Source organism: Salvia hispanica, chromosome 4 (assembly GCF_023119035.1).
Source record: "Salvia hispanica cultivar TCC Black 2014 chromosome 4, UniMelb_Shisp_WGS_1.0, whole genome shotgun sequence".
Lineage (NCBI taxonomy): Eukaryota > Viridiplantae > Streptophyta > Magnoliopsida > Lamiales > Lamiaceae > Salvia > Salvia hispanica.
Window position 1 is genome coordinate 36,318,376 of NC_062968.1, and position 14,487 is coordinate 36,332,862.

The window sequence follows — 14,487 nt, forward strand, 5'->3', positions numbered from 1 at the left end:
AAAAACAAATCAAAACAATTCAAAACAAATCTAGTTCTAATACTGGACGAAATCGCGATACTTCGCCGGTCGAGGTGCATTCCTCCTTGGTCGCTCCTTCTTCACCGCGGTGCTCCGGCCTCTGCCTCTCGCTTCGGGCTCCACGATCACGCTCTGCCCAGATACACCAGGCTGCGTGGGCTCATGCAGCTCCTTCTCGTCATCAAACCGAGCATTGTTGAGTAGGGTCGTATCAAAAGGCTTGTAGCTGTTGCCCAACATACTCCTCACCAAAATTCCTAGCTTTTTCTTTTCCAATTTCATAGCTACCAAATTCAATATTCACGCCTATTTTCCTTCTTTTCTCATTCTTTGATTACTTGATGCTGAGCTGAAAGCCTTTCCTTGCATTCAATTATTTTTATTCTTTAGAAAATGTGTTGCAAATAATGTGAACATCTCAACTCCAATTTTTTCAAATGTATGTATGTGTTGATAAATACGTACAGTATTTTTATATTTTGGAGATTAGCAGTTAGATGAATGAGTATAGTAGGAGTAGTAACAAAAATGGTGTGGTGTAGTGAATAGTGATATTGCATTTGGCGCTGGAACTTAGACATTTTATCCACATTTCTTGGATTTCTTTCTTGTTTCTTTGTTATGGCAGACACGATTGTATTTGGATTTTTATTGGAAATTGCGCTTTCAACATTAATATTTCAAAGTTTGTGATAATAACGATGCATTTTTATAAGGATGGTCAATTCCATTCCATACATATGAAATCAAACTTTGGGTGTAATTCCAGTGCTTGAAATTCGGACAAAATGTTGTGATTTCCAAAATATGTGTTACTTGTATGGGTGGATAGATTTGAAATTTGGAATAACCCAATTGGGAAATTTAGAATGGAAGTAAATCGGTTGATATATCACAAATTTTAGATTGAAAATAATTATTACAGCTCATATTACACAGTGTAACCGCTAATTTTAGTAAGTATTATAAATATGTACTAATTTACCCCTGTAGCCGACATAATTATCTACTAAAATACTATCGCCTTAAACAAATTTCCAATATATAATCAGCATAAACTAGTAAAAAAAAAAAAAAAAAAGAAAAAAAAGCATAAACTAGTAAGCACAAACTCTCATGTTAAGGCTCCTTCAGTCCTTCATTATACATTTATACACCTTTTTCAAAAGGATAATTTGATTTGAGTGAAAATATGGCTTGTAAACTTGCTCTATTTTTTTTAGCTTAGTGATAATTGTGCTTTTATAGAATGTCGATCACGAATGCCAAATCTAAATCACTTTCTTTATAAAAGAGCAATTTGACACAAAACGAAAGCCAAATTCCAAACCACCATAATTTATCTTACATAAACTTTTAAAAAATCACAATTAATCATAGATGACCACACGTCACTCCACACAGACAGTATAAATTATAAAATGTTCTTTGGAAAATAATTTGCAGAAATTGTCTCAAGCGAAAAAACAAACTCGTGTTTCTATAAGGAGTAGTATTTATTTTTCTTTCTAAATAAAGAATTATAATGAGCTAAATATAGTAGTAGAAGGAAAATATAGATCTGATAAAAGGAGTATTTTCTAAGCCCAAAATGAAATTCGGTCTTGAGGCCCATATAGAATCCCACGAGGAAAATACAATGCATAATTATGCTAGTCGCATTATGTGCTTTTGTATTTTTCTAAAACAATTATTGTTTGAATTTACAGGAAAAATATATTTGTTAACTAGTACTCCAATAAGAACCGCACTTTCTTTAAACCACGTTTATCGGTTTCTTAAGGCCGACCGTCATATCATTTGCTAATTAAAATATAAATAAATAACATGGTCTCTCTCTTTGATCTCGGTCCCGTGAAAGCCAACCTCCATCTACTTGACCGTTCAGCAGTTCAACTTATTTAATAAATCACCTAATGAGATTGTGCCAAATCAATCTAATTATCTTGTAAGTTGACACTTGTTAAAAAAAATTATGTCTTTATATTAAAAATTTATATATTATATTAAAAAATTATGTTCTTACTAAAATTGAAAAGAGAGCAGTGTCACCAGATTTTTTCAGCTTAGTGATAATATGTTTACAGATTTGTGCTTTTTACCCACTTACTGATATGATAAAGGATAAGTCTAACTTTAAACATGAGTGTTTTCATAAATATATACTATATTTTCTAATTTTCAATAATGATATTATGGTAGTATATTACTTAATACCTAATAAATGGACTTTGCTTTCAAATTTATAACACTCATTTATTAGGTGCCAAAAACCTCGACAATTAAAATATGTGTAGACTATAGTGTTAGGTACATACACTTTATTTAGGATTTTAAGACTACTCTAAAATAGTTAGAATGTTGAGATCAGAGAAATCGATTGATGGTACGTTTTATAGGATATTTATTTTACATAATGATAAGAGAGATTACAGAATTTTTTATTTAAGGTATGAATAAATTATATCAACTCAAATAATAAGAATTATCAATTATTTTAAGATATTCCAACATTCGTATTCTCCAAATTAAACAATGAGTTTAATCCATACGTAAATATTTCCTTATTAGGAGTAGGATTTTCTATAATAAAGAAACAGTAAATCATTTTCATTTAAGAGTGATGATTGGGATCAAACAATCTGTGAATATAATCTAAAAGGTAAGTAATTATATATCTGGTTTTTTTGGGGCAGATTATTCATAAAGAACAAATTGTAAGTACCCATAATGAAGGCTCGTCTACGTCTTCCACGCGGCTTCAAAATAATATTAAATTATTATAAATACTAAATTAATACAAAGAGGTGTCGGTTGGGTTTAGACTTTAGACTTTGGGGGATACTGAAATCAGAGATTGTTCATAAAATTTTAGGAATCCCATTTGCCATTTGCCATACATCATCATCCGCGAAAATGGCGAATTCATCGGAATCCAATCCTCTTTTACCCAAACAAGAAGAAGTTGAGATGAAAATTGAGAAGAAATCCGTCGGCAAGAATATCGAAGCTCCGGTTTCTGCGGCGATTTCGGTCGGATGGACCGCCGATGGGCTACCGGTGGCTGAATCCACGACGGAGAGGACCCGGTGGGATTCTGGCCTCTTATCTTGTCTTGGGAGGAATGATGAATTCTGCAGTAGTGATCTTGAAGTTTGTGAGTATTCTGTTTTCTTTTCTTGGTTTTTTTTTTTTTGCATTGATACCTAATTGTATGCTGAGAAAACTGAGAAGTTTGGTGATCTGGTGTTTTTTTTTTTGGGTTTGTGGGTTTGATGTTGATTGTAGATTTTAGATCTACTTTCAAGGGGGTAAGAAATTAAAAAAGGTTGGATGTGTATTTGTGAATGAATTTGTTGAGGTGCACTGGTAATCTTCAGATTAGATGGCTACCCAAAAGTCAAAAGGTACTATGAAATGCGATCATGGGATATCCTATTGTATTGTCTTAGGTTATTTGAACAATTTGAGATAACCTTTGCTGGATTCATATTCGATTGGAAGGGAAGATTGGAGAAATCCCTGTGATTAAGATATAAATACTTAATCATGCATTTTGGTATACTTGTGTCTTTGAGTTGTACATGGCTTTATGATAGATGGAATGCTGGGCAGGTTTGTTGGGTAGTGTGGCTCCTTGTGTGCTTTATGGGAGCAATGTGGAGAGGCTTGGATCTTCTCCTGGTACATTTGCTAATCACTGCTTGCCTTACACTGGTCTCTACCTTATGGGGAATACCTTTTTCGGCTGGAATTGTCTTGCCCCGTGGTTCTCTTATCCCATCCGTACAGCCATTCGCCGCAAGTTTAATTTAGAGGTGACCAATCTAATTATAGTCTACTTTTCAAACTATGATATGAACCTGCTACAAGTTTGTGATGAATGTCACTCAAGTGCAAACTTTAGCCTTGCAAAAAATTTTTTGTGCTATTACATGGAGATATTCACTCTGCTCTATTTTCTTGGTGTCAATTAGAAAATCTTGTTTACTTTCTTGTTAGGATAGTTTGAATAATCAGGTGACCTTTGTTATTATGTGAGAGAGAGAGAGCATCCCTGCTTGTATTGATTATTCATATATATGTGGAATTTAATTTGAGAAGAGCAGTGGATCTTATAATACTTGCACAACAGGGAAGTAGTGAGGCACTTGCAAGATCATGTGGGTGCTGTGGAAGCTCTGTAGAGGATGAAGTTCAACGTGAGCAATGTGAGACGGCCTGTGACTTTGCTACCCATGTCTTCTGTCATGCATGTGCCCTTTGCCAGGAGGGGCGTGAGATCCGCCGCAGGCTTCCACATCCCGGCTTCAATGCCCAGCCATTCGTAGTCATGATTCCACCCGGGGAACAAACTATGGGCCGTCAAGTATAGAAACTTTTGGGCATTAAGAGAAACCGTCTACTTTTATACAATTGTGATGAGACCTCCTTTTTAATTGTATGTCTGTGTCAAGTGTGGTTTTCTTGGTCAATTGTTATGTGTATAAGCCCTTCATCGGCAGGATGTGCGAATTATTGAAATATACTAATATACAGACTTTCTGGTTAAATTATTTTCATATTGCTAGGAATTGGTGGTTTGTTTCATCTCTGCATGATAGGATTGGTTACTTGAAAAGTACTAGTAGTACTAACATTTGTTAAAACTCGAGTCTTCCTAATTCCCAAATGGTGAAGTATATACTTAAAACTCACGGGAATTTTTAATGCAGATATGTCACTATTAGATTACACTTGAGTTCATATTTATTTCATATTGAAATCATTTTCAGAAAATTCTGATCTAAAAAAAATATGGAAGTTGACAGTTCTGCATTTCTAAATTACTAGAAATTAGTTAACCCTCCCATGTACAAGATGCCTAATTAGTGAGGATAAAAATGGCCTATTTTGATTTGTCCAAGGTAAGGAGATACGCAAGTTAAAGCCTTTTTAACATGCTTGCTTCCACACAATTACGAGGAACAAATAAACAATAGTCTTAGGTTCTAAATATAAAGGTGAAGTTGTATGATGGAAGAGTGAAAAGAGGCTATCTAGACAAAAGTCGTCAACAACAGGCATACATCAGCACCATTACCAAATGTTCTACTCGCCTGGTGCTGATACACCTTGCTTCAATTTTTCCCTCTTCATCTTCTTCTTCGAGATGGGCTTCTTTCTCTTCGGAGGAAGTGTTTTTTGGGCATACATGTAGAGCGCATAATTGCCAACAAGGAATGCCAACACTAGCCCACCAACAACAAGCAACACAATCAATCCTGGATTGAATCCTTTGGCTTCCGGGACCACATTTTTCTGCCCATCAAACACACCAGACATTTAAATTAATGTTAGAAATTAGCCATGTTACATGATGTTCTGTGTCAAAGACAGTAAGGGTACATGCAGACACAAATTGCAGCTAACTATCCATGAATTGGATCCAAAGTCCAAACACAAGAGCTTTGAATTAGAATATCAAATCACTACTTTTACTACCATTAACCTATCTTTTACTCCTTTCATGAGAACCAAAGGTAACAACCTTAATCTCATTCCATCTTCCTGAACATTATATACGTCATCTCTGTCAAAAATTTAATCTACACAAAACAAGCTAAAGCAGTGATAGACAATAAGAAAAACATTAAAAAATGAAGATTCGACTATATTCAGCCTAATTGCCAGTGTATTTGGACCGAGCCTGCCAAAAAAGAGTCAAATACACAAGAAGGTGGGGGTGTTTTTCTGCCTTATATTAGATAGACTACTACTTGTGTTTATGAGAAAATTAGAAAGAATGAAGAACTGAACTAGGATGAGATGCTGAGAGAGAGACTTGAGACTTGGGCTAAAATTGAAGAAAGTGCAGAAGAGATTGGACCTATTTCCAGAGAATCAATGGATTCTTACTATCTAATGACAGATTCTTGGCGGCGTAACTCGAATTGTTAGCTTCCCAGTGCTACAATGAACTTATAGAATGTGGTTTTAGAGAGTGACAGATCTTTCTAGACTCTAGTGCACACTTTATTTGTTGCGAGGACAACGTATCTTGGCTCCTTGAGATTGCATCTAAAGTAACGAGCTTATCAAGTTCCTATCTTTGATCCACGATCTAGTGATTTTACTAGGTTTTACATGTGCAATATTGAATGTGTTCATTGTTTTAGGTAATAGTGTTTGTCACAATCATTTGGTGCAATATCTCAATAGGGCATTTCATGAATTATACTCCCTCCATCCCTTAAAAGTATGGACTCTTTCCTTTTTAATCCGTTCCTGAAAAGTATGAACTTTCTAATTTCGAAAACTCCTTTCTCTCTAATGAGATGAGACTCGTTCTACACTAAAAATACTTTAAAACTATTTTCTTCTTATCTCTTACTTTACCAATTATGCATTAAAACCCATGTCGAACCAAATGTTCATACTTTTCAGGGACAGAGGGGTACCATGTTCGAAAATAGCTGGATAGTAGTAATTTTTTTCCAGCTGCATTTTTGGCTCAATTAATAAACACCTCATTCTCTTTCAGACATGAATATTCAACCCAATCTTCAAACAAACACATTATTTCCATGAAACTCAAATGCAAGCAAAACATAACAACATGAACACGCCAATTATAATAACTCTTCTCTAAAACCCCAAAAATCTCAACATACCAGACCCCATAGTAAATGGAAATTCGCAGATCACTTTGATATAGGTATAACATAATTGCAAAAAAAATCAGATCTATCGAAATCAAACAAAATCGAAGAGAGATCGGAGATAAAGAAGTACCGACTGATCTTGATCGAAATCCATCGGTAATTTAGGGTGAAAACTCCAAAGATGGAAACTGGAAAGGAAAAGAAAGACGAGTTCTAAACCGAAGGAGGAGGAAATTTAGAGCGAATGCGCGTGAAATTGACAAGTGTCATAAATTGGGACTGAAGTTTGTGCAATTCTAGAACAGCCCAATCGGAATTTATACATTTGATCCTTTACTTTCAAGATGTTGTGTTTTACCCTACAATTCTCAAAATTCTTAAATAATATCCTTTAACAAGATTTAGGTATAAATTTTAATAAAATAAAAAATGTAGAAGTATTACTAATTTTTTTAAAAATTATGGGACTGAGGATTAATTTGCGAACGTTAGCTATTAGTTGAGTGTTTCGCATTGATTATTATTGATTGAGCGAATTAATTCAATTTCCAATATGCTAACTCTTATCAGAACTGGTTTGACCTTTTTATTCCGGCTAAATTTCTTAGAAAGCAATATTAAATGGCATGATAATAACATAACTATTTAAAATCCTATTGTCAATCAGTAACCTAAATGAATTATAGAATCCTCATCTTATGCAAAACTGAGATTGTAAATTAATAATATTTCCACTACTTAGAAAGTTTGAGTTAGAAAGCTTAATGACTATTTGAATTCTTCAAAAAAGTTGGATGCTATTTAACGAATTGTTTTTTGATATGAAGGACGAGCTTTAGGATGTTTTGAATAATTATTTTATGCAAAGGATGTAAATGCATTTAAGAAAAATTATTAAATGGTCTTTCATTTTGAACCCATTTAATTTATGTATTTGTCATTATTTTTATGTATTGCTTAAATGATTTTGGCTAAACAATATGGCGTGCGAGTTTTAAAATAAATTCAGCCTACGCAAATATGATTTCTTCATATGTTTGACTTTACTATCATATTATATTATATTTATATTTATATTTATTATCATTATATAAATGGTTACACTAATTAAGGAGTAATATAATATTTATTATCATTATCATAGGTTTGTGTTAAAATGACAACTCCTCTTAAAGTGACACCGTGACACCACTTATATAGCAATATTATAAACGCTACAAAACAATATTACAAACACTACACAACAATATAGATTGCTGGATAAAGAGCAACGAATTGCTAGCCGTCTTTTTCAGATTATTTATTTATTTTTTTTGCCACGTGGCAGCTTATTATTCGTCCACATGTACAAATGATTGGCTAGGAATAGTGGTATGGTGTTATTTTAAGGGGTGGTGACACCCTAACATGCCCCCATTATCATATTTATATTTATATTTATATTTATATTTATATTTATATTTATTATCATTATAAGCAATTTATAAATGGTTACACTAATTAAGGAGTAATATTATAAGTGCTAATATAATTTCATCACAATAAACACCGTTGAACGGTTACAATTAATATTAAATAATATAATAAATATATACTCCACAAATTAGCCGTTACTGTTAGCTGATTAGAAGAGTTGTATAGTATAGTAATAGTATATTTTATTAATTATTAATTATTAATGGAATAAAGTCAAACATTGTTTAGTCCACAAATTATTAGTATTACATAATTAATGGAATTAGCGTTACACTAATTTGTAACCGCCGCATCAATAGAAACGTACTAAAAATTATTGAAATAGATTCTTTATATATTTTGGACCCTTATTACTCACTTTCTCATTGCTTCTCCTGTTAAACTTTTCAATACAATTTGTAATTTGTAATCTGCAATCTAGCATAACTTCATCAATCATCAAAGTTCCATGTGTTTTTTGTTTTGAAATGACCAAACTCGGAGACAAGTCAAATATCGTCAGCTTGGAATGCATTTTCCAGGACCGCATGGTAGGTGTTTTGTCATTTCTTATCTTATCAGTTTCTAACTTTGTTTTGTTATATCACAGTGTATTTCATTGCTTTTATATGATTCTGATGGATCTTGCTATAACGCAGGATATTGAGAAGTTCAATATTGTCGGGATGTTGCCAGCATATATAGGAGAAACGATGAAACTTAAAACGTTTTTAGTAGAATATTTTATGCGTGATTGAATTTGTTGTTCATACCTATTTTAATTTGAAAATTGTACACACTCTTTGAGTTAGGTATCATGAGATCTTTAGACTGATTTCGAGATTACTCATATTTGTTAGGATCCTATTTTAGAATATTGGTGATGCTTTATGTATATGTTTTTTGGATATTATTAAATTAAAGTCAAGAAATTCAAATGTGTTATAAAGTTAATATTTATTACTCCCTCCGTTCAACAAAAATATGCACTTTTGGTTAGATATGAGTTTTAATCCACAATTGATCAAGTAAGAGAGTGATAAAAAGAAAAAGTTAATAAAATATTATTAGTGGAAAATGAGTCTCATCTTATTAGAAGACATTTAAAACTAAAAAGTGTATATTCTTGTGAGACAGAAGAAGAAGTACATTTTTTATGCAATTTCTCATTCAGCAATAATTTATCATAAGCGGTTTGAACCTTTTGACATCTTAATTAAATATGTGTATAGATTTCTAAAGTTACTTTATTTATGTTTTTGGAATTGAATTTAAATTGTGCTTGGTTGATTTCTAAAGTTGCGTTATTAGGTTTTTGGAATTGTACATTTAAATTGGTTTGTATATTTGTGATTTTTAATCCTTTAATAATTTAATAATATCTGATTTTAAGTAATTAATTCAAAATATGAATTCACAATGATGAAATTAGTCGAGTCGCGTGCGCACGGGTGTGATACCAGTGAATACTAATGTACACCATTCCCCAAGCAGCCAACGACAATGTGCATTGGCATTAATTATGAAAATGAAAATCAAAGCGACATAATATTTTGATCAATCATCAGAACGCATTCATGAGTTTGGAAAAAAAACCAATATATTGTTAGTATAAGCCCATACTATAATTAATAATAGTAATAATCACCCAACAAAAATTAACAAGAGAGAAATACATACATTTTCTGCATCTCATAAATTCCTAGCACTGTGAAAATGTCTCTGTTTCCAGAGTCACACCGTCGTGAGTGTGACGAGGAAGATGCAATTTATTCATTACTATATATTTCCAAAGAAAAATGTTACTCATCCACCCTAGATGACTCGAACATCCGATCTAATGGATGGATGAAAAAACGTGTTACCAAGTGAGTTGCGCTTCATCGTCTGATATATTCGTTAATTTCCCCATCATTTTGTTGTGTCTGGATTCTCCCAGCAAATAAAAATGGTAAATTGCTTACATACCTTTTCTTTTTTGTTAGATGGTTCATGTGGCAGTAATAATTGTTACTCCATATGCAATAGCTTTATTAATAAAACTAAAACAATGCCTTAAATGTTGACAAATCGACAATCCTTCCTAATCTCTCCCTGATCCCCAGTGAGAGGATTATTCTCGGACAAAATGAGGAAAGCCTTGGCGAACTGATCACGGAAATATCCATTATCCGCAGCCATCTTCTCCACAAACGGGCGAGTTTTTGGATCCGAAACCAACTGCTGGTCCACCACCAACAGCCCCTTGTGCTTCAGTACGTTCTTGTAGTAATTGTTGTCCAGCACCATCGGCGTTTCCGGGTCATTTCTCGAGTAAAACACTCCGTTCGGATCCGGGTGCGGTGACGGGCACCGCTTCTTCAGGTACTCCGCGTAGGCCGGGTCGAGGGTCGGGTCGACGCTCGGGTAGAGCCTGTGGACGAGGTTGACGCAGTGGACCCGGCCGACCGAGTGGGCGCCTAGCAGAGCAACTGCTCCTTCGGTGTCGATGCCCATGGCTTGGAAGGTGGAAAGGACTGCTGAAACGGTGTCATTGTGGTTGGGGATGGAGCTGTCTACTTGTGCTGCGTAGCTCTGCTTGCTGTCTCTTCTGCCGGTCTTCATCGCTACAAATGGCCCTCCCAGCATGAGCGCTCCGTCTCTCGCGGAGAGAGCCACGATATCAGCGCACGAGACGGTGCCCGGGCACTCCTTCTCCAGGCCGGCTTTGATCTTTTCAATGTACTTGAAGTTTCTCATCCCGAAACTCCTCGACGTTGCCTTCTCCGATTTTATGCCGTTTGCAGCCTCCAACAGCAGCGATGCGTCGCATGACTGTTGTTTTTATATATAGGTGTGCGATCAATGCATAACTAATTTTAAACGCAGAACGCAGAACGTAAAAGATACTACTAGATCTTTATAAGAGAACACCTGAGTTATTTTTAGATCGTTTAATTAATCTTAAAATCTGAATTTCCTATAATGAACTTAACACGAAGTAAAATGATCTTAGGTGTTCTGATCTTTTATTTTGTGTTCTGGGGGTGCATTGAGTTTAGCGCGAAATGGCTGAGTGTGTGTACCTTAACAGCGCAATCGTGGAAGAGATTTCGGATCCAGGAAATGGCGGTGTTTCCGTGCTCGTGATAAAGGGCGGTGACTTGCTCCTTTACTATTTCTTCTGCTCTCGGGCAGCTCTCTGAGTAGTAATTGCGCCGAATCGCAGCTTCACATTCGCCTTCATATACAAACATACTCACTTTGGTAAGAGTAAACAAATTGTAATAGTAAAACTATTGTGCAAGTGGTAATGATAATAATAAAAGATAAAAAAAAAAGAGTTACCAGAATGAAATTGGAAGAGCAACGGTATTAACAGAAAGATGAAAGCTGATGCCATCTTTGGTTTACGCAGAAATATGAAGTGATGATGTTCTCTGGTTACAAAGTTATAATTGAGGAGGTGCATATATATAGGGGAACACTAAGGTGGAATTTATTATCCACCACCTTCTGGCCACTTCTCACCACGATTAAAATTTGGTTTCCCCACCAATTCAATCCACTATAACTCTTTTTAATTCTGGAAATCTTGATTTATTAAAATACCATGCTAATTATAATAGTAGAGAGATCTTTTGGCATGTTACTGACAAATTTCATTAATATTTTTAATTCCATTGAAGTCAATTTCATTTCCGGATAAACTAAAGAGGTTAATTCCTTAAATAATGAAACTACATCACTAGTCACTTTGCTTAGACGTTAGACTAAATGAACTCAATAATAGCATCACCAATGACGAAGATGTAGTGATAATTGAGTTCACGGATCATTTAGAATATTTAAATTAAATAAAAAAAATTAAAACTAAGACAAGTTGGCTGAATGCTGGGTTGACTGTTGAATTCGGGATCTGAAGCATTATATTTATTGGCCACCGCTGCCCAATTAGGCATTGACTAGATGATTGACATTTTGAAACTAGTGGTGGGAATTCAATTAATATGCATTATAAATATTTAGTAAATCTTGGTTTCATATATCATATGTTCCTTCTCCGCCCGAAGCAAGATAATCTTTTCATCAAATAGAGAACAAGATTGACAAAGAAAAGAAAATAAATTGATACTAAAAGAGATTAAAATTTGTTTAGGCCCTAATCTCTCCAATTAAAGGTGCCAATTTTCGCATGATGTGCTTTCAAGAGTAAATCAGTGTGAATGTAAGATATCCAATATATAAGGGGGCGTGCACTTACTAAATCTCTAATAAAGTTTATTTCAAATAATCTCAAATTGTTGAATGCTGAAGAAGTAATATACATTACGTGTACCAATAATTAACATTATTCAAAAGTAAGAAGAAAAAATGGAATAACTTATGGAGCGGAGTTGTAACAGAAAATATGGCACATTAATTGGTCGGCTCATTTTGTAGCATTGAGTGCTTAAATAATCACACTCAGTTCTCGCTTCAATTCGAATCATCAATATGTCTAAACTTGGTAATTTTGAATACGTGCATGCAGATAGATAATTTTGCTTGAAAAATAAAAAGTGATGATAATTATAAACTATGACAGTTGGGGATATTCCCAAACTGATATATGTTGCTCGAAAAACAAAAAATCATGATATTTTAAACCATGCAGACACTATGGGGATATTCCAAAACTGATTAATTTTGCTAGAAAATAAAAAATTACTGTATGAGGAGTAGTATTTTTAATCATGCTGAAACTATGACGGTTGGGTATTCCTACACTGATTAATTTGCATAAAAAACAAAAAGTTATTTTTTTAAACCATGCAGAAACTATGATAGTTATTAGCTGGGGATAATCATAAAACTGATTTCCTTTTTTCTTATTTGATAATTTAATAATGATAATGATTTTTAACAGAAATGGGCATTTGGTCTAGTGGTATGATTCTCGCTTAGGGTGCGAGAGGTCCCGAGTTCAATTCTCGGAATGCCCCTTTAAATTTTTACTTCAAATTAGGTAAGTTATTTAATTTGCTGTAAGTTTGATTTAATTTGAATATATAAAAGTGTAAAATACAAAATACTTATATCTAATGAAAATTCCGGAATTCCCCTTTTTTACTTGTTACTTTCAAATTAGTCAAGTAATTTTGTTTGCCGTAAGTTTATAATTAAATTATTAGATACAAAACACTAATGAAAATTACACAGTTTTCAAATTATAGACAAAAGACATCACCAATCTTATAGTAATATATAAAAACTACCCATTTCTAAGATAAGTGGACAACTTTGCCGTTAAAAATCGAAACAAAAAATAAAAACAATATCTGGAATCATATTTTATGATATAAAAAAAAGTGAAAAATCCAAAGATGTTGATCAGCGAACCAAGACTCGTCAATTGATATACTAGTAGAGTAGTAGTACTATATACTCTCCCCTCCCATATAATTTGACCTATCCCATATAATTTGACCTAGTATTCCATTTTGGGTCGTCCCACATGATTTGTCCCATTTCACTTTTACTATTTTTGGTAGTGGACCCCATATTCCACTAACTCATTTCTATTCACATTTTATTATAAAACTAATACTTTAAAAATATAACCCACATCCCACCAACCTTTTTAACTTACTTTCCATTAGATTTCTTAAAACCCATGCGGGGTCAAAGTGTCCCAAATTATTTGGAACGGAGAGAGTATTTTAATTATTTTTCTTTGTTTGAGAAACTTACATTGATTACTAATTTACTACTACTTCGCTAAAACGTAAAGATCAACAATGAAAGAATGTTTGATTCTATTCACCCTATTAATCCGTCAATATCAACATTGTTGAATATTTTCCTTATTCGAAAATGAGAATGGGCCTGCCTCATATTCGGCCTGCTTTTAAATATGGTCTTCAAATCTTGTGTACATAATTGATTAATTGAGTACTAGTAGAATCTCGATTAGTTCAACAGTGGTTACGTTTTTTTGTCCATTAAAGAATCCTATTGTTACAAACTGGTGGGTTGGTGCATGAAGAAGATTTGACAGGGTTTGTCTTAGGCTCGTGAGTGGGCAGTAGAGGCAGAGAAAGTCCGATTACTGTGGAAGATCGTGAATGTGGTGCAACATGTGACGAAATTGAGATAGCATGCGATAGGGGAGCTAGCGGGCAGCAATATTTCAGCACGATTGAGAGATCTAACTTCAAAAAATCTCTTGATTTAGCAGCGGAATTTAGCAACGGATAATCATCCGACATTAATACTAGCGGATTCTGTAACAGAATGTCCGCTGCAATCGTCAGTAGGAGATTTAGTAGCGGAGGAGTGGTAACCAATGTGGCCCCCAAAGATTGCAAGGCAATTCAGCCGAGGAGTGGTAAAAGCTATGAGGGTA

At 34.0% G+C, this 14,487-nt stretch overlaps 3 protein-coding genes and 1 non-coding gene across 4 annotated transcripts; 2 read left to right on the top strand and 2 right to left on the bottom strand.

Moving 5' to 3' along the window:
- Positions 1 to 2,836: 2,836 nt before the first annotated feature.
- Positions 2,837 to 4,574, top strand: LOC125222208 (cell number regulator 8-like). Its single transcript, XM_048124706.1, has 3 exons — positions 2,837 to 3,178; positions 3,637 to 3,839; positions 4,157 to 4,574. Exons 1-3 carry the CDS (start codon positions 2,938 to 2,940, stop codon positions 4,394 to 4,396), a joined length of 684 nt encoding a protein of 227 aa, XP_047980663.1. The 5' UTR covers positions 2,837 to 2,937; the 3' UTR covers positions 4,397 to 4,574.
- A 363-nt stretch (positions 4,575 to 4,937) lies between these two features.
- On the bottom strand, positions 4,938 to 6,953 carry LOC125222209 (DNA-binding protein S1FA). The gene is made up of 2 exons (XM_048124707.1): positions 6,796 to 6,953; positions 4,938 to 5,322 (listed from the first exon to the last, which is right to left on the bottom strand). Exons 1-2 carry the CDS (start codon positions 6,817 to 6,819, stop codon positions 5,113 to 5,115), a joined length of 234 nt encoding a protein of 77 aa, XP_047980664.1. The 5' UTR covers positions 6,820 to 6,953; the 3' UTR covers positions 4,938 to 5,112.
- A 3,162-nt stretch (positions 6,954 to 10,115) lies between these two features.
- Positions 10,116 to 11,605, bottom strand: LOC125219871 (peroxidase 21-like). The gene is made up of 3 exons (XM_048121953.1): positions 11,448 to 11,605; positions 11,186 to 11,340; positions 10,116 to 10,934 (listed from the first exon to the last, which is right to left on the bottom strand). Exons 1-3 carry the CDS (start codon positions 11,569 to 11,571, stop codon positions 10,176 to 10,178), a joined length of 1,038 nt encoding a protein of 345 aa, XP_047977910.1. The 5' UTR covers positions 11,572 to 11,605; the 3' UTR covers positions 10,116 to 10,175.
- Positions 11,606 to 13,012: 1,407 nt separating this feature from the next.
- Positions 13,013 to 13,084, top strand: TRNAP-AGG. The gene has a single exon. It is a non-coding gene; the product is annotated as a tRNA-Pro (tRNA).
- The last annotated feature ends 1,403 nt before the right edge of the window (positions 13,085 to 14,487 follow it).

What these genes read in the sequence shown, in the direction of transcription:
- LOC125222209 (XM_048124707.1), bottom strand. Translation starts at nt 6,819, where the DNA reads ATGGATTTCGATCAAGATCAGTCG. An exon ending in ATTTCGATCAAGATCAGTCG is followed by an intron (nt 5,323 to 6,795) that starts GTACTTCTTTAT and finishes TTTGATGGGCAG; the next exon opens with AAAAATGTGGTCCCGGAAGC.
- LOC125219871 (XM_048121953.1), bottom strand. Translation starts at nt 11,571, where the DNA reads ATGCACCTCCTCAATTATAACTTTGTAACCAGAGAACATCATCACTTC. An exon ending in GCTCTTCCAATTTCATTCTG is followed by an intron (nt 11,341 to 11,447) that starts GTAACTCTTTTT and finishes TTGTATATGAAG; the next exon opens with GCGAATGTGAAGCTGCGATT. An exon ending in TCCACGATTGCGCTGTTAAG is followed by an intron (nt 10,935 to 11,185) that starts GTACACACACTC and finishes TAAAAACAACAG; the next exon opens with TCATGCGACGCATCGCTGCT.
- LOC125222208 (XM_048124706.1), top strand. Translation starts at nt 2,938, where the DNA reads ATGGCGAATTCATCGGAATCCAATCCTCTTTTACCCAAACAAGAAGAA. An exon ending in CAGTAGTGATCTTGAAGTTT is followed by an intron (nt 3,179 to 3,636) that starts GTGAGTATTCTG and finishes AATGCTGGGCAG; the next exon opens with GTTTGTTGGGTAGTGTGGCT. An exon ending in GCCGCAAGTTTAATTTAGAG is followed by an intron (nt 3,840 to 4,156) that starts GTGACCAATCTA and finishes CTTGCACAACAG; the next exon opens with GGAAGTAGTGAGGCACTTGC.